This window comes from Oikopleura dioica, chromosome PAR (genome assembly GCF_907165135.1).
Source record: "Oikopleura dioica chromosome PAR, OKI2018_I68_1.0, whole genome shotgun sequence".
In the NCBI taxonomy this organism is placed as follows: Eukaryota; Metazoa; Chordata; class Appendicularia; order Copelata; family Oikopleuridae; genus Oikopleura; species Oikopleura dioica.
This window is the reverse complement of record NC_137293.1, coordinates 11492828-11514247: the sequence shown is the minus strand read 5'-3', so window position 1 is coordinate 11514247 and position 21420 is coordinate 11492828. Positions and strand designations below refer to the sequence as shown.

The window sequence follows — 21420 nt, the reverse complement described above, 5'->3', positions numbered from 1 at the left end:
CAAAAATTAAAAAAAAAAATATTTTTCAAGAATGAATCTACGTTTAAAATGGGTCTTGTCATTTTTTCTGTGGGCGACTGCTCATGCTATTGCTGATGACTACTGGAATGTAGAAAATGGAGAATTATTACGACAAATCGATTTCGAAGGCCTTCTCAAACTTGAACAGGCGAATCAAGAGTTCTTCGTGTATATTTACATGAAGGATTGTGGAATCTGCGAGAAAGTCAAACCGATGCTTCTTGAAGCTCTTGCCAAATACAAAGAAGAAACTGATGATGAGTTCGTTATCTACGCAATCGATAATGTAAGATACGGGGAAAGAATCGACAAAGAAACGGCTTACTGGAAACAAACTGAAGGAGTGCCATTTTTTGGAATGTTCAAGGGCGGCAAAAAGCTTTTTGAAATTGACCCACGAAGCACAGATTCATTTCTGAAGTTCTTCCACAATCCTGTTGCTCCTTATGTTCCGCCTCCTGAGCCAGAATGGTCATCCCTCCCATCTTCTAAAGATATATCGTTTCTTGAAGAAAAAGGATTCGACGCATTTGTTGGTAGCAAATCAGAAGTGTTTTTGATGGTCTTCAAGACTCGCTGCGGTGCATGCACGGCTGTAAAACCTAATTTTGAAGAAGTTGCCACGAAACTCTCGTCTGAGAAGCCTGAAATCACGCTGGCCGCACTAGAAATGACGAAGGGTAACGCAATTATCAACCGGTATAACGTGCAGGCATATCCCACATTTTTGTATTTTTCCGGTAAGTAACGCAACTTCCAGAACACAGGCAAAAACTAACAAATAAAACCATAGGAGGGAAGTTCCAATATGAATACCACGGTGGTTACAAAGCAGATAAGCTCGAGAGTTTCTGCCGCAATCCATCTTTTATCGAGAAACCAAAGGTAAATTTTTTGTTGTAAAAACAGCTCACGTGGACGTTTTCAGGCCGATCTTGGGTTTACGGTTGAGACCAACGTGACTATCCTTGATGCTAGTGCTGATAAGTTCTTGGCAGACAATGAAGGAGTTCTGGTTATGGTTCATACCAGCTGGTGCGGCCATTGTAAGCGAATGAAGCCCGATTACATTAGAGCATCGGACGAATTGTTCGCGCAAGGATCGAAACAGCGATTGGCAGCGATTGAGGGAGACAAGTTCAGAGACTGGCTTGAACCTTACGGCGTGACAGGATTTCCTACTCTGCTCTACTTTGAAAAGGGTAATCACCTGGATTAGATTGAAAATCTTGAGCATTTTCTTTTAGGTCAATTCAAGATGAAGTATTCTGGCGGACGAACAAAGACCGCGATTTTAAAATTTATGAAGAATCCTCAGGAGCAAAAAGAAAAAGTACTCACTGATGAGATTCTTGAATCACTTCCAGATACAATTCCAGCACTCAAAAAGGATACTTTCGATGATTACGTCGAAGAGAATCCACGCGTGGTTGTATACTTCTATGCTCCTTGGTGCGGCGTCTGCAAAGGCTCAAAAACGGCATTTTACGAAGCTTACGAAATGGCAGATGAAGAAGATCTAGACGTTAAATTTGCCGTGTATAATGCTGATCCGAAAGATGATCCTGCCGAGATGCTCTTTGCCAAAGAGTTTGGAATAAAAAGCTACCCGACCGTGTGGTTCTTTGAGGAAGGAGAGCAGAAGTACAAGTTCAATGCGCAATCTGATATGGACTCATTCCTTAGGTGAGAAATTTGAATCAGAAACGAACCAGCCAGGCTGTTCACTTTGCTAGGCAGTCAAAAACGCAGGGTTCAATAATTTCTTTCCTAGACCTCATTTAGAGTAACCTGTTGTTCGAGATCGATTCTAAGTTTTAGCATTCTTATCAACAAAGTACGCTGGAGAAAGAAAAAGATAAAACTTAAACACGTGTAATTGAAAATGATAAAAAGAGATCCTCGATGCTCGAAAATATCACAACGAAATTAATCGGATTTTTGCGGCCCGATATGCTTGTAAAACAACAATAAAGTTCAATTTGTTCATTTAGAAAGCGCGAGATTACAGTAATAGCGCGTGATAGTGACCGTGACCGAGAGCATTTATGAACATTTTAGGTTCGCTCGTGAGCCTCATTTACGGGGACGAGTAAATACTGTGGATAGCGATCCAAAGTGGATAAGCGCGGATGGAAATATGTACATCGAGATTTTAACGGACGAAACTTATGAAGAGTTTGTGGCGGAAAATGAAGAAGTGTTCATTTTCTGGGTTGCTGAAGGCTGCATTCGTTGCTACGAAATTGTACAGGTGTGTAATATTGACGATAATGAATGATCCAAGAAGACAATTGTCAATTGAGTCGATTTAGAAAGTCGAGAAATTAGATTCTATATTGCGGATGTCAAGTCAAAAAATGTTCACCGAGCGAGCGTTTTGCGGTCGCCCGATCAAAATCAAATTTGTCAAGCTAATTTGTACGCAGAAGTTTTTTTTACGAATGTTAATCGGCGAGTTACAGGATAGAACTGACTTGAGCCCCGTTCCGACTTAGCCCTTGTTTGATAACTTGAAACCGTTCTTCAGCCCGAATTTGTGATTCTTGCAGAAACTCTTGCAACACTAAAGCCAAGCTTCAAACTAGCAGTTATTGATGGAAGGAAAGGTTCTCACTAAACATACAGTTGAAAAAGAATAAACACCGTTAAACCTTAAAAGCGAGTACAAAGATTTCCGAATGCAGAAAAAAATCGACTCTTACCCCACACTCGAGTACTTCAAGCGAGGCGTCTTCCAATATCTTTACGAAAATCACCAGACTGGCCCTGATATGTTGAATTTCGCGAGGAATCCAACAAAAGCAGGTGCAGAAAAGCCAAAACGCTACGTGTAAGTACATATTTAGTTTTGTTCGTTTTTTTAATGCTGGGTATCTCGAGAATCAAAAATGATAACAACTTCCTCCGAGCGTGTTTTCTATCTGATATTCTAGGCGAGACCCAAGAGTACCAAACTTTTAGAAGGCCTTATAGAAATGAACTTTATTTTATTGATTCATATTATTCTCACCGATAATTAAGCTGGGAGCTCGACGAATCCCGCGATTCCGGAAATGTTGTCCACGTGAACAAAGACACATTTCCAGTTGAAATCCAAAAGGTCAAATATGGCCTCCTCATGCTCCACGCCGGCGGCTTCGAAATCATGGATCAGGCCTACGACACCATGACAGCTGTTTCAAAGGAACTTGCTGCAAATTCGGACTTGAAATTTTTCGCATGCGACTGTGGAAGAGGCAAAGACTGGGGAAAGGCACGCGTTTCCGATCAATTAGATGATGGAGATAACTCCATTACTGTCAGATGACTGAGTCAGCGATCTCTACTGATCGTTTGACGCGGAAGTCGCATATTTTGCTTTAAAATATTCACCACAATGAGCCGTGAATGTGAACGCTCCACCAAATTAAACATGTGAGGGGTTTTGGATCGTTTCTTTGGCTGATTATTTCAAAATCGAAAACGCGAATAAGCTCTGCCACACGGAAGGCATTCACAGATGGCCCGATTTTCGTTTCTACGTTGATGGAGAATCAGAAGATGAATTTGACGGTGGAAACTTTCAACCTGCTGATTTCATTAATTTTATCAACTCGAAACTTCCAAGTTCGAAGGACGAGCTCTAGAAACAATTTTCTCTTGTAATAAAATAAAGTGCCCTGAAAGCTGAGTAAGAGTCACTCCAAACGCGGTGGATAATTATTCTCAAAATTTATTTTACGAAGTGTACAATTATACAATGTGTAGAAATGAAGAGTAGAAACGTCAAGCTGTCTTCTTGTGATTCTATCCTAAAAACGAGCCGGACATCATGTGGCCCTTGATCCATTTCGTGTAGCTGGCGACCTTTGTCCAGACGCCTGTAAATCGGTCAATACTTTACTTCATTCGACGAAGGGCGTGTATTTCCGCCAATTATGTATGAAATGATTAGAAGGGTTTAAAGCGATCGCGTGACCGGTTCCTGGTGAGTTAGGCTGCCCACAGCCCATTCCCCAGGATGTGATCCCGGAAAGAACTGGGGCTTGGAAGTCACCCATTTTCTTGACACAAATCAGTGGCCCTCCGGAGTCGCCCTAGAAAAGTCAAGAGTTACGAAAGAGCTTGAAACTGAGTGTTCTCAACCTGGCAAGCATCTTTCCCGCCATTGAGGTGCCCCGCGCAGAACATTTCTCCTTCCGCAAAATACCCAGCATTTGGCGTCTCCATACATCGCTCATCGGAGATTATCTTCAGATCAACTTCTTGAAGAACGGTGGCGGGCTTGTTCCCGTTCATTCGTCCCCATCCGGCAGCGTAACAACGTGTGCCAACTTCGGGATGCCAGTTATCTTCGGGCAGGCAGGCGTGAGCAGCGCTATTCGTGCGCGCGAGGTCCATATCGTCCACTTTTAAAAGACAGATATCGTTTCTCAGATTTCTAAAGACAAAAAACGCTCGTTAGAAAATCGATAAGAGTCTGTGTTGTTGTACCGTGGCTGATATTCTGGATGAATGATGACTTTTCGCACGTCTGTAGTGAATTGTCCAATATCGTATGTCTTCAAATTGTGCTCTCCTACGACGACCTTGATCTTTTCCGGCCGTAATTGATATCCTCGGCAACAGTGGGCAGCAGTGACGATAGTTCGACCGTCGACAATGGTTCCACCGCATCCAGCGAATCCGAAATAGATCCGGACTGCCCAGGGCCAGCTGTGAGGAACAGCTTCAATTCCTCCAATTATTCTTTTTTTCAAGTTTCATATTGGCTTATTTGTATTCATTTTTCATTTGACATTAAAAGCCAGTTGAACTTATTTAAAATTATAAATGAGAAACTACGTTCCTGTCGACAGACACCGGACAAACCAACTTTTGTGGAATTCTATAAACTTTTGTATCATCTACGCTTGTCGTTGTTTCTGAAGCGCTCGTAGTTGAAATTTGCTTTTTGTGTCCTTTGGGCGGTTTTGTCGGCTTGAGAGTCTCGCCACATGACCACTCGCCGTAGAAGAACTTTGTCCAGTCCGGGTTGTCCACGACTCGTGCGCCATATCTCCAGTGACAGAAGCCATCTTTGTCTCGTCCCCAGATACATTTACAAAAGACTTTGACTTTTCGTTTCATCAGTGGTTCGATATTTGCATTATTCCGGCATGATATCGTGCATGATCGCAGCCCGTTGTCACTTGTTTCGCATTGTTTCTGTAAGAAAAATGTTAACAAAGAAACTTTCTAAAACAGAAAAAACTTGGCGGTGAAACGAATCTACGTTCAAATTAAGAGCTTTTGAATAAGTTCTAAACAAGCGCATTTGATCAATTTGAATTAGAGCGCAGATCACTAACGTGCTGCAAAATTGACCTAAATCCGCACCTGTTCAATTCTCGAGTGAATCCACTGCTCGATACGATTTTTCACAGAAATTATTTGAGAAAACAACGGCTGCGTAAAGTTCTCAAGTTTAACTACTGTCAGAGCCGAGAAAGGATAAGGAGCGCATCTTCAAAGTGTCGCTTTGGGACGTGTTTGATAGCCAACGTTCACAAAATATTATGACAACGGGTTAATGCACTAAGGGCTGATCCCACTTGCGTAATAGTTTAACGAAAACCTTCCCATGGGATAAGCTGGCGTTGGCGATTTTAGAGAGCTCTGCTACTTTTAGTATGATAATTCTATTTTTCAAAAATTCGTCTTTCAACCAGATCTGTTTTTATATCCGAGTTCATATTTAACTCAATTTTGCGAAATTGAATTTCTTGAAAGAAAAAGTTATCGCGCAGAATCTTACCTCAAAAATATCTTCGTCTATGTCAGTTAGATTCAGATCTCGGCAAGTTTTGCACTCGCCAATTTGCCTGGTCCAGCTAACTCCCTTGTCAGAAGTATGCCTCTTGCATTTGACTGTTTGCGGCCCTCCGTAGGAATGATAGTTATCTTCGCACTTGAGCTTGCACTCGTTTCCCTTGCAATCGACTTGGCCGTTTTCCACTGGGCCCATGATGTTTTCGTCCATTAAGCAGCGCTATAAAATATTCTTATCTACGGGATGTTGGCAGAACTTGAATTCGAGTGCTTGGTTCAAAGGTTTTTATAGCGAACGGCATTGATAGCGGTAAAAATTGAGGGCCAGTAATTACTAACATCCATCCGACTAAATTTGCAACGTGGATTATTGTCTAAAAAATACAAAAGAACCCTAATTCATTTATTATTGGTGGTTCAAGTATTCTTTTACTCTTTTCGATACTTGGATTGATAAAATAAATCATTTTATTTTTGAAATTAAATATTAATTTTGGAATCTTTTATTAATAAAATATAATAAATGGTTTTGTTGACTTACGGCCATTGGAAGAAAACTTCTCAAGAGTGCTTTTTTGCCACCTTTCCCAGCATCTGTGAGAGCGGCAAGGGCGAGAATCGGTATCTTCATATTGCAGAAAGTTCTCTAATCTTCGAAATGGAGAAGACCTTATCCCCGATCGCGACCGCTCACGAAAAAGAATGAAACGCATCCCCAGGAGCGCCCTCAATTGCGCGTCGGATATGCGCGCGCTCGTAAATCATGAAAAAAAATTATAAAGATTGATTTACTTTATTGTTGGTTATGTAAATGTGTTATTATACGTTCTAGTTTGGCCGGGAAAGTATCCGCTCGAGGACCCATTGGAGCGGGAGTTTGAATCAGCCTCGCTAATTGTGACGACTTCTGTATCACAGGTATGGAATGACAGGTCGTTTCGACGAAGACGGGATCGAGTCATAAAGCCAACCATTCTGTTATCCTTAATAAGTCACTCTAAGACTGATGGATTCACGAAAATCGGGCTGAGATGTTAACTGTAAAAATAGCTGTCAAGTAGCAACACACCTGCTCGTGTCGGTTCTGCTGATCGTGTGAACCAAGCGGCGGTGCGTTGACGGCTCTCTAATCACGGGTTAATTCAACCAACACGTTGTTTTTAGAAGATTGAGCCTAAGTCTGCCGAGCAAACAAAATCACTCACAGCGGCATTGTATTCTCCGGATGTTCGACTCGAGCATGTTTTCGTGGATGAACTTTGATTCGTGTTCGGATTCTGAATTCACGGGCTCACGACTCAAAGTTTCGCTATAATTGTTTTTTGCAATTTCTAACTGTTGGAGAATGCGTCCACTTAGAACGATAAACGCTAGAGCCCTTAGACTGATTGAGCTCCACTGGACGCGGCTCGGCGGCGGGCGGCGCTGGCCTCCTTATCGAAACTCCAAAACGTTTTTTGCTGAAAGAGGGTCAAGGAGCGTCTCTTCAGATCGCGAATAGGGCACCTGTAGCAGCAATAACACACGCTGATCAGCGCAGTCACGACGATCGAGGGGACTTTCGAGGGTCACTTTCATCCGTTATGAAAATTTCGTAACACCCCTCCTGTTAGAATTTCTAACTAAGGTAGACATCGTGAAAATGAGCCAATTCCTATTGCTGACAAAATATTCTTCATGTCGTCCGCTACTGTTCCCGCTAAAAAGGAGCTCTTTGTCGTCTCGCAAGTCGTGTTTTCTTCAATGTCGTCCATAAAAACTACAGTGCTTTTGAGATACGGGCACTCTTTTATCCTAGATGTCGATTTTTTCCTTTCCATGTCCGGATTCAATTCAAGGAAGTCGAACTCTTTTTGAACGGAGAAATCAGCTGAGCGGCATTTGTTTTTCTTTAATTCAGAATTCGGAGCTTTCAAAGGTTCGAATTTCCCGGGTGCAAAGTGTTCCGCCCTTTATAAAAGCTAAATCTCTTCTAAATTGGATCAAATTCTTCATAGCAAGATCGCCTTTAGCACCTTATTTTTGGAACCCGGCCAGAGAATTCATCCGCATGGCAGAAACAGTGCTCGCTAAACATCTCCGGTGGACAAGTTTGATAGGGAATATCCAGAACTCTCCATTGTTGCAAGTTTTTATCCCAACCAGTTGTTTCGAATTTCGCTTTGATTTTTGAGTCCTCGTCAAAGATCATTTGTCGTCCAAAAATTCCAGAAAACATTTTTGCGGCTGCATCTCTTTTCGATGTTGGAAATTATTACGGTAACGGAAAGAAAGCATCTAAACTGCTGGATAGCGGAGTACAAGCCCTGGAATCTAATTCTGCGGCTTTCTGATTGAGATAATTACTGGCAAAAAGGTAACTTCAATAAAAGTTAATGCAAGTTCGAATTCGTCATGAAAGTTATCTGAGTTCGCGTTGTTTTTGTAATAAATCGAAACGAGTACATAACGGCTCACGTGATTGATAGTGGAACTCGTCTTCCAAAGTGTAATACGCCAAGATACCATCCGCCAGCACACGTGGGAAAAGCCCGAAATCAGTTTGCTAACGTGAGATATTTTTTGAAGCTGCTGGAATTTCTTAAATCAAGATAGCTTACGTTTGGAGCTTTTGGCGAAATTCTGTTACTTGTCGGAGTACTTAGTTGTTCCGCCAGATTGATTCTAAAGAATTCGCCAGATTTGAATAGAATTTCATTCGTGAATGACTGTTTACGAGTTTTGATAAAGTAAAAACTAGTAGATATAAGAAAGTAAAATATGCTCCCTTTTAAAACTCTTTATGAAGCGTTAGATCAATTAATAGCCAAATAGGGTTTTTGAGATTCAGCAATGATGCATCCTCAACAACTTTGAGTGCAAGTTTTGGGCTCATTATAAGAACAATCACTGGTTGAAAATCATCTGTTCCATATTGAAGTCTTCTAACAACTCTCTGTATGTCTTCCATTCGATCAGATGAGATTTCATAATATCTGTTGTTGAAGAGTTTATACAACGAAGAGCTTGTGCGAAGAGAGTGCTCAAGTTTCTTAAAAATGAAAGCAATATTAGATCAATCATGAGCGCTAAATCATCGAAAAAATATACGTTCCAGAATTTGTTATGACAATGAAACAAACCTTTAGCATATCGAATCGCATTCGAGCAAGGCTGCTTGAGCGAGCGTCGTGCTCGTAAATTATATTCCACGAAATTTTATTCCTACAGTCTCGCGCTCTGGAATCTTAAAGACATTTTTTATTTTTGAACTATTTAATGAGTTGGCTTTTCAAGTAAAAAAAATGAGCTCAAAAATTCAAGCTCGTGGATCAAGTATGTTTGACCTCTAAGCGCCTTTTTGATCAATCCGGATTTAATATTGGCGCTTTCATTGAAATTAAATATAATTATGAGAGTAACCTAGTTGTCCGATGACGTTCCGCGCGTAGTCAGCCATCTGAGCGTAATCTGGCAACAGATTGACAACCCTAGGAATAAGAGGTCAATAATGAGGCGACGACTTTGACCTCTCGCTACTAGAATCCTGTCGTTATGGCACACCTTTTGCTAGACTTATTGAAGTCGTTGAGATATTGAAATGAGACACGTGTTGTGCTGTTGATCGGAAGGGATCTTATAACGTGATCAAACATATCTTCAAAGCTATTTTCGCATGTAGGCCCAATTATGACTTTTTCGCTGCTGGAAAACCTTAATCGTTTGCATGTTACATACTCATTGTACTGTCGTCGAGGTTTGAAAGCATTCCTAAAGGTCTTTCGTTGTAAGGATTATTTATGATCGTCATGCCAAACTCATCTGCCGAACATGAAAATGTGTAGTCCACGAATTTAACGACAAAATGTTTTGTCAATTCATTGTCAGATATTTCACTAATGATCTTTCTTCGGATTTTTCTCAGTAAAAATATTTAGCTTTAGGTGTCATGGAGAAATCCTAGGCCATTCTGCGATGTATTCCAGCTTTTGCCTACTGAATGGATATTCTTCCCCATTGACATCGTTTGCATCAAAAGGAACTGCGATGAATATTTCTCTTGTTGTCTCTTGTGATCTTGTCGAATAATTAAGTAAAAAGAATAAAATGCTCTTGATTGATAAAAACATTCCCTACGACTGAAATCTACTCATGCTTGAAATCATGCCAGTGAAAATTGCGCAGCGGGAGGTTGTCTCAGAACACAAATGAAGAATTCAATGGATGCTGTATGTTTTCTATTAGTCGCGGTTTATTATTATTGCACACGGTCGAACGAAGATTTCGTGGAACTGTTTTAGATGATTTTGAAGGTAGCATGGAGTTAGAGAGCTTCCAGAGCTCGCAGAATTGCTCTTGTGTTTTCTTTCTTTTGGGGATTCTGTAAGTTTCCGTCAATCTTGATGATCCCTTCGCAAAGTGATTTCAGATTTCGAACAGCTTCAGATCCGCATATAATTTTCGGCGGAGCTTTATCATCAAGCCAAAAGCTGAATATTAATTTTATTTCATTCAGAACTCATTGAGGTCCCTACTTGACATTGAATGGGGCCATATTTGAAAGAAACTGCGCATTTTCTTCGCCGTCTAATTCTGAAATAAGTGCTCTAGTAGAAGACGCAAGCAAAGAGCACAACTGATCTTCGAGAAGATCGATATCTTGGACGGATATCTCCGGAGGAACCAGGCCATAACTAAAATCAATTAGACAAAGTAGAAAAATGACAATACTTACGAGTATGAAGAAACAATAAATTGAATGTCGACTAAAACTTCACAGTCAAGCTCCCAATCGGCCGCAAGCCTTCTTATTTCGCCTTGAATAACTGAAAAATTCAACATTCAAACCAGATTTTACCAGATTTCATGTTTACCTGGAATCGTTTCTGTCTGCAATTTTGATTTTGTCACTGCGACACACAGGGATTCTGAATGATTATTAATTAAATTGAACTCACAGACTGGACAAACCCAATAAGAAAGAAATGAACTGGACTCGTGCTTCATTTATCGAGGATGATATAGGGCGCTCAATATTGTCTACAAGTCAGAAAATACAGTGTCTTAACTTTTTATTCCTAGACAAAGATGCAAATAAGAAAATAAAATGAGTTAATCAATTGTAGACCAATTCCTGATTCCATGGCCTTGACAATGGGCCGAAGAACGCGCTGTTTTCCGATTCTGAAAAGATCTTCTTTTGACTGAAAGTTATTCCGATAGATTTGGAGAGTCTGCAACATCTAAGGAGAGTCGTATGAAGTCTGATAAGCTGCGGGTTCGGAAGTTCTTGATTTAAAACTAAAACAATATACGAAGCCTATTTGCTCTTATATCGTACTGATTTCGCAAACAGATGGTTTCTTGGAATCCATCGTTGGAAGCTTCGAAAGTTCCGTTGAAACGTCGGGAGGTGGACTTGCATCTGGGTCATTGGCGATGAGAGCGTCGAGGAGGTTTGAAGCGATTTCGAGAGTGTGTTCAATCTTTGCAGGTCCTTCCGATCGCTTTATTGAGGATTTCTTGGATGAAGAAAGCGTGATTTTTTTCTTTTTGATTTGAATTTCTTTGACAATTGCATCAAACTTCAATGCAAAAAGTGTTTTCCAGACAAACATAGCCGCACCAGTAGCCAAATGATCGTCCTTAAAATGAATCTTGAAGACATAGAAGAGAATTGCAGTAAAATCCAACTTCGGCAGAAAAGATTAGAAATATCGTGTTAAATAAATCACGTGCCCAATTGAGTGATCAAAAAGATCTCCTTCTGGTGCCAATTAATTTTCTTTTGCACGCGATGGCGTGGTGCGGGGCGAAATCTTTAGCCCCAACAGGCGGGAACTAGGTTCCCGCTTAGCATACATCTATCGCGAAATATTAGCCGTTTCAAAAGTCAACATATAAAAATAAATTTTATTTTCATACCACTAATGATTTGAGATAGAGCATCCGAATCATGCAGAACATATCTCTCTCGCTGGCAGATAATTGCGAGGCACTTAAGTCATGTGCACCCGAGAAAAATCTCTGCAAACGAAATGCTGCAGCGCCTGCTTGGTATCAGATAGCTGGAATAGCATTTTTCTACATGGCGATTTTGCTGACCGGAATTTACGCGACAAGAAGAGGCAAGAAGCTAAGACGGATGTCGATGGACCTTGCACAGGACAGTATGATCGCTGGAAGAAACATAGGTAAGTACAACATAGACCCAGAATTCTGCATTTACTGAACTGATGCAATAACTAAGCGTTAGGAGTTCTTATAAAATTTTGATTTTTAGGATTATTTATTGGGGTTTTCACGATGACTGCAACTTGGGTTGGCGGAGGTTACATTAACGCCACAGCACAAATGGTCTATTCAAATGGAGGAGGGCTCCTATGGACACAAGCTCCTTTTGGATATGCAATTAGTTTAGCTTTGGGCGGTATCCTCTTTGCAGAAAAAATGCGGACAAAAGGTAAAACCGGTAAAAATATGATGGTTACAATTCATAAGGATACATAACAATGCTTGATCCATTTCAACAACGATTCGGAAAACGATGGGGAGGTTGCTTATTTTTTCCTGCCCTACTTGGCGAAGTTTTCTGGTCAGCCGCCGTATTGAATGCCCTTGGGTCCACTCTATCAGGTACAAGCCTAAAACACTGCGCCCTAACTAGGTTTTAGTCGTGATGGGTATTGGGACAAATCAATCAATTGTGATATCTGCCGGCATCGCCTTATTTTATACAGTTTCGGGTCTGAACGTATTGATTTTTGCTAAGTAGCTAATCAAATTTTCTAATAAACAAATTCAATCCCCTTCAAAGTCATTGGAGGCCTTTATTCGGTCGCATACACGGACGTTATCCAACTGTTCTGTATTTTGATCGGTCTTTGCGTTGCTATTCCGTACGCAGCTTCGCACGATGCAGTCAAGATGAACCCTTTCTCAACAGAAAGAAACCCGGTTGACTACGCCCTTAGCTGCTTTACCTACGAAAAAAATATTTCCTGGCTAGGAAATTGGAGCACTCTTAAAGACTATAAAACTCTTGGTCAGTGGACTGACAGCTATCTTCTTCTCATGTTCGGCGGAATACCCTGGCAAGTTTACTTCCAGCGAGTCCTTTCTTCTGACACAGCTCATCACGCGAAACTTTTGAGCTTCTTTGCTGCTGCTGGTTGTATTATCATGTCCATTCCACCAATTATGATTGGTGCTATTGCCAGAAGTACTGACTGGACTGAAACAAATTTCTTCGAGCAAAAGCAATACAACCCGGAAGAGTGTGGAGAAACTGATAAAATTTTGCCGATTGTTCTTGCTACACTTACGCCCCCAGTTGTTTCTACAATAGGTATTTCAAATACATACCGTATGTGCTCATGACAATTTTAAACGATTTGTTTAGACTCTTAATTTTAGAGCTAGTAATTTGAGCATTTTTCAGGTCTTGGTGCTATATCAGCAGCTGTGATGAGTTCTGCTGATTCGAGTATTCTATCTGCTGCTTCAATGTTCACCCACAATATCTGGTAAGGAGTAATTAAATTTGTTTGTCAGACAGAAATAATTTCTCCCCTAGGAGCGAATCAATCAGTCCGGGCTCATCAGAGAAAGCCGTCATGAGAGTCATGAGAATATCAATCGTCACCGTTGGAGTACTCGCAACTGTACTTGCGATCAAAGGAACTTCCGTTTACTCCTTGTGGTATTTGAGGTACCACTTGACGATCGAAAACATTTTTGCAATGAATATTTAGCGGAGATATCGTCTATGTCACCCTCTTTCCCCAGCTTCTTCTCGTCGTTCATTTCGAAGATAAAATAAACGCTCGGGGAAGCCAAATCGGCCTACTCATTGGTGTCATTCTTCGAGCGATCGGAGGTGACACAGGGCTTAATATTCCAGCTCTAGTAGAATTCCCTGGATACGATTGCAAATCCAACACACAATATTTCCCCTTCCGATCACTGGCGATGCTTGGAACGCTTGTCGGGTGCTTAGGTTTGAATCTACCCAATTAGAATTTGAAAATCATTGAAAATTAGTCGGCTCTGCAGTTTTTACCGATCCGCACCCTATATCGGAAGAAGAAGAAGACACCCCTTCTATAAAAAGGGCAAGACCCCAATTATCGCCAGCCCAGCTGACGGTGAAACGATAGAAAAACTTCGATTAGAAGGTATGCCAAGCGACGAAGATTAATTTTTCATCGCAAATCCTTTCAGATCATGTCTTTGAAGACGCTGCCTCCTCGCCCAAGGAAACCGAATAAGTTCAAATCCGAAGTAATACTACTGTAATTTCAATCCTATATTCTCAATATACTATTTAAACTGTACCTTTATTTCACTCAACGAATCCAGAATAAGGGGAAGAAGTTGATCGCACGCGGACTTTTTCGTTGAAGAGGCCCATCGAGATGTCGCTATCCAAAAGATTGAGGAATTTACCATCTCACGAGAGAGTGAAAGAGGAAAATGAGGAACTAGATAGTTTTTGAGAAACATTTGGGCAAGCGCGACCCGAGGGTTTGTATGGAGCTCGCTTGTTAGAGTAAGACGATTTTCCACAAGCCACTCTGCGACTACTTCTGTGACGCCACCGACTCCTCCTTATTTTATTTTTTTTCCTTTGTGACGTTTATTAAGTATCTACCTTGGAGAAGAGTTTTCGCAGTGTAGTTGACACCATCAGACAGAATTTCAAGCGCAGAAGCGATTCTCAGCGTTTCAGTCGCCTCTTTCCACTGATTGTCAATCACCAAGGTATCCCAATCAGCAGTATCAGTGTCCATCCCCTCATCGTTTGACGGAAGGTTTCTTCTTCGGAAAAACTCCATGACATGGACAAAAATATGCCCATTAGAAGGAGTGACTGCAAGACAATCTTCTCGAAGAGATAAAAGCCAATCACTTGGAAGAGTTTCGTGAAAGATTTCATAAGTGGCCTCAAGAAGGCGCAAAAAGTGAGCAGCTGTAGTCGCTGTAGAACTGACATTGGCCACGTGATATTTGAGCAGCTCAAGGTAATCGGCAAGGGGAAGAAGCAATTTCTCGATAATTTGATGCAACTCAGCTGATTCGAACAGTTTTGATGCCAAGTGCTTCTTTCTCATATCACTGAACGATAACGTTATAGAAATCATAATGTTTGCACTTATTTTATCATATGGACTTTTAAAATCACAGTATCGAAGCGGTTAATGATGACAAAAACTCTTTGCGTGACCATTTCATGAACGCAAAAATACTCTAATTTTTTTCTGAGATCAATTTCTACAAATAAACCTATTTTTCGATTTCTTCTCCTACAAAACCTTCTCAGATCTTTACCTTATCGTGGGATGGAGCTTCAATGCCCCGTTATCTTCAACTAAACATCTTGTGAAATCGTACAAACTCAGTTCGCTAACCGAAGCAGTCCCACTTGAAAATTTGATCTTTGTCGACCTAGTTTCAGAAATCTGTCGTTTCGTATCCAAAATAGTCTTTACATCATCTTCAGCTTCATTTTTGAAAATGCAGGCTGGATCTACGACTGGTTCGGTTGCTTTTCCCGACATCGTTATCATCTTGTAAGCCCAGATCATCTTCGAGATTTTCTCATGCCAGAACTGAAACTCCTTAGTTTCTTTCTTCCCCGATAGGCTTTCATTTTTATTCTTCTCGGCAAAGAGCTCCAAGTACTTTTCAATATCATCAAGAGCAATTTTCTCCGAAGCAATGAGTTTTTCAATCGCTTGCCTTTGAGTATTCGAAAGTCGGAGGCGCTTGACAAGTGCGTTTACTTGTGACATTTCAATATCAGCACGTTTGAGCTGTTTACTCAGCTCGCGAAGGGTTGAAGTGTCTGCAAGTCTTGGAGAATTGTGATCGCTTAACGCCAAATGCAGCGGAATAACAATCCTCTTAAGTTCTCCTTCTGCTGTCATCACTGCAACTTGGTAATTGCTCGACGCCATTTGCTTCAAATTTGATCCGTTGACACCAATTTGATGCGAGTGAGAAAGAAGTATGGATCCTTTTCCAACATTCCATGATGCAACCCTTGGTCCGTAATGGACAGAAAACACCGACAAAACTCCCAAACGATCAAGCGTAACTAAAAACAGTGCGTTTCTCGCGCCATCTGAAGATCTGAGCCAACTCATCTGGCAATCGCGAACGCCCTTTATAATTCTGATCATCTTCATTGAATTAGTTTCGACTATCGATACTCTCCCAAGATTATCAGACACAGCAGCAAATGGTAAGCCGTACGGCGCGGGTTCTACTTTGACACCAGTTCGATTATTATCCAATAAAGTCGACCGTGGTTCGATTTCTGTACCCTTATCGATGACGACTTCAGGCTCGGGCTCTGGCTGAGAACCACCAAAAAACCAACCAGTAGATTTCTTCATTAGACTTTTTCCAATAGAAAGAGCGGATGTGATAGCAGATTGCTCGACTTGGTCAATATGATGGTAAAATTGTGCGAAATTCTTTCCCGAAGTAATATAAGAGTTGTAAGCGGGTATTCTCGCGGAGACTTTCTCATTCGGCCCGTATGCTGACGCGTTAACGTACTGTTCCCAACGTGTAATTGAGTATTTTCCAACAGAGGCGACGTCTGCGACTTGATTTTCTTGAGTGAATGTGTACTTTTTCGACTTGAGCGCGTTCAACTGCACTTGTTCCGGACTAACCCTCGCTACACGCAAAGTTTGATAAAGCTCCATTCCGTCAATTTCAATCACACAATCTTTGTGGCAAATGTAGAAGCTCGTTTCTGGCTGGGCACCTGAGAATCCTCTGAAACGGATTCTCTCAACAGGAGTAAGATGCAACTGATACTCGAGAATAATGACGCCTGTTTCTAGGTAGAATTTCACATGGCCAGATTCGAACCCAATGCAGATGATTGCAATTTCTGGCTGACCGCAGTCGGCTCGTTTTGTCGACATCATTGGGATGATGCAGACGTCTTTGATATCCCCATTTAGCGAGTTGATTTCGCTGCCAGGATTTAGAGTCATCATTTGGGGTTCGTCGGGCCGTTTCGGATCAGACACATATTTAGGAGTAAGGACAAGAGCTTTTCGTTTGTTCCATGCTACGCCCAAGTCAAAATAAGAGGAAAGACGTAGACCGATCTGCGAGAAATTAAGCTTTTCACTAGTAGTATCATCGGTAGAATCCTGCAAGTTAGACACAATACTCTCTTTTCCCAAATCGCTTATCCGACTGATTGTCTCAAGGCGAGAGGTCATTCTGAACAGGAATCGAGTGTGTTTATTTCTAGCTTTTTTCACATGTGGAAAGTGATCATTTTGAATTGAATGAAGTTCGCTCATATTTGCGAAAGTGTGTGTTACAAGCCAAAGTTCTCTACTTTGTCGTTTCCTCTTCCGGGCCATGCTTCTTTGCCATACTTTTTCGCTTTAGGAGTATCACTCTAAGTTTTTTATAAAAACAGGGAATACCCAGAATATCGAACCTCCTCTGCGTCGGAAGCCTTCACACCAGGATCGAAGAAACCAGCAGGAAGTTTCGCAATACTGTCAGGATCTGGTGCCGACGAAAGGGTCGATAATTCATCATACAGTTTTGGTTTCTTAGTTTGAGCAGGCTGAAGATGCATAAAAATCGAGTTTGCAAGTGCTTTTGAACCTGTGTTAATTGGGCGACAGGCGTAGCAACTGTGTGAGTTCTTGGAGGAGCATGACCCATTCCCATTTTGGCGGCGGCTGGGCCTTCTCTTTTGCGCTAGAATTCCATGAATACCTCTGCGATCGGTCGACTTATGATTACCTTGGAAGGAATAATTGTGACTTGGCAAACGTTTCTAAATTTTCCTATTGACGGATCAACGTCTTCGGGATTGATGACATCTTCTTCATTATTGAAAGTGACGCTTTTTCGTTTATTTTTCTTCACTGGGCCCTGCGGATCTTCTACCTTGAGCTCGGTGATCTTTTTATTTCTGGCAGTGTTGAGCTCTGTTAAATTATCTAATTCTTCTTCTTCTTCTGGCAGCGTTATCGACTTGTCCAATTCGTCTCCGGTTTCGTTTGGCTCTTGAAGCACGTAGTAGCGAGTAGAAGCACCCAAACGGACCTTCACTCCAAAAGGAAGCTGTTTTGGGACTTCTGGCTCCATTCTTAGAGGACCAAGAAATGTTCCATGAGCGGACTTGAGATCGATAATGTATGATTTCTTCAGGATTTTATGGTACGTCAGGGCGCAATGTGCTCGGCTTATTGAAGCATGCCCAGCAACAAAGTCGCACATTTCCGCATTTCGACCGAATAAATAAAACTTCTTCTCGTCTAAATATCAAAAATGACTTAATGCATTCATGATTTGCTTCTTACCTATCAGAAGTTTTTCAATAAGTTTGTCGTCCTTCATCACGTCAACATGTGTTCCTGGCGGAGCTTTGGCACACCAGCTAGGGAATTCATAATTTATCTTTACCGGTGCTCCGGCAGTGCCCGGTCTCGGTTTAACCATCATTCTGAATGTGCACTCGATTAGGTTTTGTTAAAATATCATTATTCATTCGCTCATGACATCCTCGTCCGCAACGATTTCGGAAGGAGCATTTTGCACCAATCGCTTTTGCTCCATCAAATAATTGATTGTCGCACAGTTAGAGTATGAGTTCATCAAGATCTTCTCTCGGTGTTGTCGGACTGCTCGCGCGGCCAGTCTTGCAGCGGCAACACCCTAGAATAAAAAAGTAAATCTTCAACGCTTATCAGTTCCAATACCTTTCGTTTCAAATAAGGATTCCTTGCAAAGTGCTTCAAGAGCGAAGCACACCAGGCAAGATAAATCTGCGCGTGCTTCGTCGTTTCCAATTCGCTAATAACGATACTCAAGAGAACAAAACGATTGGTCTTACTTTGCAATCCAAGACAAAAGTGGCAAACTAATATTATCCGGCAATGATCCGACTAATAATTCAATCGTATTCCTCGGTACACTTTCGACTGTTTGTCTGATCAAACTGTCTTTGTTGATCACCATAGCCATATTCAAAGCGGATCCATATTCACCAGTGTTCAAATTCTTGAGCACATTTCCCGGAGTAGCGGACTCGTTCAGAGGAAGGGATGCAAAAGTTCGTCGAGATTTAGAGTAGATTGAAATTCCTTCAGCCGTCGCGAGAGCGAATTCATTTCCAGTGGGCGAGAAATGGATACCTTGGCAAGCAATTGCTCCCTGAAAAACTTGCATAACACGTAAAGACGACAGTAAAATCAAACCTCGACACGCCTGACAGCTCTATCCTTCTTCTTTTGACCCGCAATTTTAACCTCATCAGAATCGTCAATGTCAGCAAGAGCGCCGAACTCAGTCATGGTGTCCCTCGTGCTCAAAAACTCTTGCAAGCCATCAATATTCAAGTTCTGCGAGAGAATGAAAGTCCCAACTACATGTCTCGCGCGTACACTGTACATAACAACCAAGAAGGACTTTCCTCCAGCAAGGAGGTATTCTCCATCACTCGAGTAGCACAGCTGGTTAAATCCTTGATCCGTCAATGTTTCAGCAGATACCCTAGAGTTCTTAGGGCGCCCAGCTCTCATGTCTCGTGATGCATCGATTTCAAACTGCATGGCAGAAGTTTTCGGGCACCAGAACATGAGCTTTCCAGCGAGATTTGAGGTACAAATTTGATCACCATCGGGTCGCCAAATGGCGGCTAACATATCTGATGGGCATTCAAAAGCCTCTCGATGGATTTTTTCTTGGTCCGTAAAGTCGGTTAGCATGGCGGATCCATCCCAAGAGCAAGAAAGCAGCCTTTAACGAGAGTAAGAAGATTAAGATATAATATTTGCTACCTGCAAGAAGTCGGGGAGAAGTTAACCGATACGACATCCGATTCATGATTGGAGAACTCATTCAACAAGCGGCCGGTTCTGATCGACCAAACAAAGACACATCCGTTGCCGCCGCCAGCAGCAGCAATCAGTTCTCCACCAGGATCAACAGTGACATCCTTGAGTCTCTGGGGCGTAGGGGTCACGAGTGTTCTGAAGTTCCTGTATCGTCTCAGATCATATGCTCGAACAGTGCCATCTTTGGAGCTAGTTGCAAGCGCGAAGCCTGATCGCATCCAAGCGATCCCCGAGACCTCAGATTCATGATCTTTGAATGTGACTTGGCAGAAGCCGCTGTTGGTGCTCCAGACTTTCACTGTTCCATCGGTTCCACCTGTCGCCAGTTTTGATCCGCAAGGGGAGTACGCAACGCAACTGACATTGTGTCCCTGATTTTGGCTCTGCAAAACGTAACTCTGTGTTCCCCATTCCCAAACAATAAGCTGATCTCCTCCACCAAGAGCAAGCCAATCACCTTTAGGTGAAATTTTTACCCTATAAAATCGTTAACGTGAAAAAGCATGCAAAAAGTGAGACCTTGACAAGTCGGCCGACAAATTTTCCATCGACAACTTTTGCACTTGAATGATGCTTCCATCTTCAGAAGCATCAACAGCCCAATTTATCTCCCAGATAGCAAACGTTCCATTTTCATGACCAACTGCGAGTATGTTGAGCTTTGCGTGATAGTCTGCTGCTGCAACTGGGGAGTGACGCTCTCCTTTCTGATTGACATAGTCTTTGAAAGTCCGTCTGTATTTGATGATTTCTAGCTCTTCTTCATCTGATGATTCTTCTCCGTCGTCTTCCTTCTTTTCTCCCACTTTAATTTTTGATGAAAATAAACAGCTGATAAATTTTAACCAGTTTACCTTCATCTGGCTTGTTTACATTCTCATCATCATCAACCTCCTGATCACCATCGTCATCTTCTATTTTAATCGTCTCTAATGCCACCCTAGCATGATCCTTCCATCTCTGAGGGGAAAACATCACCTTCCTCGTTGTTTTAAAGTCGTATTCAAGCTCATCTGGCTCGAAATCAGTCTGCCACATGCAAATCATTCCTTCTCTATCGATTGCCATAACATCCATGCCTGTCTTGCCGCCAACCCACGTGCCCATTATGTTTCCTCGGCAGCCGATAAGAGTCGTACAAGTTCGCATCTTGTGAATTTTAGGGATAGGATAGACCCTTACTTTCGTATCTTCAGAACCAAGGGCAACAACATCTGATTTTGCAGACCAGGAGATGTGTCTTACCGCTCCATAGGAGCCAATAAATGTTCTGAGAAGCTGCATCGGGTTGTACGAAGGCTCCTTCATCGGGCAGTAGTAGAGCTGTGCGATGTCACCTCGAGTCATCATTATTTTAGTACCACAAGGAGACCAAGAGACAGCGACTGGCGTTCCAGCGGATTTTGAGTGAACCGATGTCCGGCAGAGCACCCGTCCTGACTCAACAGAGGAGATAGACAGATGCATGCCATCTTCGAGGACGACGATGAATTTTCTGCATGGCTAAAGAGATACCTTTTAATCGGGTCTTCACATGCCATTATTACCGAAATAGAAACAGATACAATATCTGTCGTTGCCGGGCGAGTAGCGCGGGAAGAGTCGGCTGTAAGATCAACATAATTCAGCACAGCGCCTGTACCAGTTATCAAACTGCTTTCATTCCACTCGACAGGGCCGCCAGAGTACTGACTCGCTAGTAACAGCGAGAATTTGTACTCATGCGCCATTCTTTTGA

The 21420-nt window shown here is 41.9% G+C and overlaps 8 protein-coding genes across 8 annotated transcripts; 3 read left to right on the top strand and 5 right to left on the bottom strand.

Annotated features, from left to right (window-relative positions):
• Positions 1-31: 31 nt before the first annotated feature.
• Positions 32-2641, top strand: LOC145701837 (protein disulfide-isomerase A5-like). Its single transcript, XM_081779052.1, has 6 exons — positions 32-761; positions 815-906; positions 950-1223; positions 1269-1707; positions 2083-2275; positions 2552-2641. The coding sequence occupies exons 1-6, from the start codon at positions 32-34 to the stop codon at positions 2639-2641; spliced, it is 1818 nt and encodes a 605-aa protein (XP_081635178.1).
• A 45-nt stretch (positions 2642-2686) lies between these two features.
• Positions 2687-3331, top strand: LOC145701836 (protein disulfide-isomerase A5-like). Its single transcript, XM_081779051.1, has 2 exons — positions 2687-2854; positions 3046-3331. The coding sequence occupies exons 1-2, from the start codon at positions 2703-2705 to the stop codon at positions 3329-3331; spliced, it is 438 nt and encodes a 145-aa protein (XP_081635177.1). The 5' UTR covers positions 2687-2702.
• A 404-nt stretch (positions 3332-3735) lies between these two features.
• On the bottom strand, positions 3736-4748 carry LOC145702482 (plasminogen-like). Its single transcript, XM_081779714.1, has 3 exons — positions 4498-4748; positions 4150-4444; positions 3736-4100 (listed from the first exon to the last, which is right to left on the bottom strand). The coding sequence occupies exons 2-3, from the start codon at positions 4402-4404 to the stop codon at positions 3909-3911; spliced, it is 447 nt and encodes a 148-aa protein (XP_081635840.1). The 5' UTR covers positions 4405-4444; positions 4498-4748; the 3' UTR covers positions 3736-3908.
• An 82-nt stretch (positions 4749-4830) lies between these two features.
• Positions 4831-6469, bottom strand: LOC145701831 (uncharacterized). The gene is made up of 3 exons (XM_081779048.1): positions 6356-6469; positions 5801-6034; positions 4831-5211 (listed from the first exon to the last, which is right to left on the bottom strand). Exons 1-3 carry the CDS (start codon positions 6443-6445, stop codon positions 4831-4833), a joined length of 705 nt encoding a protein of 234 aa, XP_081635174.1. The 5' UTR covers positions 6446-6469.
• Positions 6470-10005: 3536 nt separating this feature from the next.
• Positions 10006-17042, bottom strand: LOC145701830 (rab3 GTPase-activating protein non-catalytic subunit-like). Its single transcript, XM_081779047.1, has 10 exons — positions 15124-17042; positions 14447-14910; positions 14131-14402; positions 11135-11438; positions 10922-11094; positions 10765-10822; positions 10668-10721; positions 10529-10619; positions 10329-10487; positions 10006-10283 (listed from the first exon to the last, which is right to left on the bottom strand). The coding sequence occupies exons 1-10, from the start codon at positions 17040-17042 to the stop codon at positions 10118-10120; spliced, it is 3660 nt and encodes a 1219-aa protein (XP_081635173.1). The 3' UTR covers positions 10006-10117.
• On the top strand, positions 11693-14097 carry LOC145702215 (high-affinity choline transporter 1-like). Its single transcript, XM_081779427.1, has 10 exons — positions 11693-11987; positions 12077-12256; positions 12295-12429; positions 12468-12539; positions 12611-13141; positions 13235-13319; positions 13370-13504; positions 13548-13792; positions 13837-13970; positions 14017-14097. Exons 1-9 carry the CDS (start codon positions 11750-11752, stop codon positions 13950-13952), a joined length of 1737 nt encoding a protein of 578 aa, XP_081635553.1. The 5' UTR covers positions 11693-11749; the 3' UTR covers positions 13953-13970; positions 14017-14097.
• An 8-nt stretch (positions 17043-17050) lies between the features above and the next one.
• Positions 17051-18286, bottom strand: LOC145702214 (nuclear inhibitor of protein phosphatase 1-like). Its single transcript, XM_081779426.1, has 5 exons — positions 18147-18286; positions 17584-18101; positions 17443-17538; positions 17270-17401; positions 17051-17227 (listed from the first exon to the last, which is right to left on the bottom strand). Exons 1-5 carry the CDS (start codon positions 18283-18285, stop codon positions 17144-17146), a joined length of 969 nt encoding a protein of 322 aa, XP_081635552.1. The 5' UTR covers position 18286; the 3' UTR covers positions 17051-17143.
• Positions 18287-18329: 43 nt separating this feature from the next.
• On the bottom strand, positions 18330-21419 carry LOC145706035 (periodic tryptophan protein 2 homolog). The gene is made up of 8 exons (XM_081783548.1): positions 21230-21419; positions 20537-21185; positions 20202-20487; positions 19626-20159; positions 19044-19584; positions 18680-18999; positions 18546-18639; positions 18330-18501 (listed from the first exon to the last, which is right to left on the bottom strand). Exons 1-8 carry the CDS (start codon positions 21410-21412, stop codon positions 18331-18333), a joined length of 2778 nt encoding a protein of 925 aa, XP_081639674.1. The 5' UTR covers positions 21413-21419; the 3' UTR covers position 18330.
• Between the last annotated feature and the right edge of the window lies 1 nt (position 21420).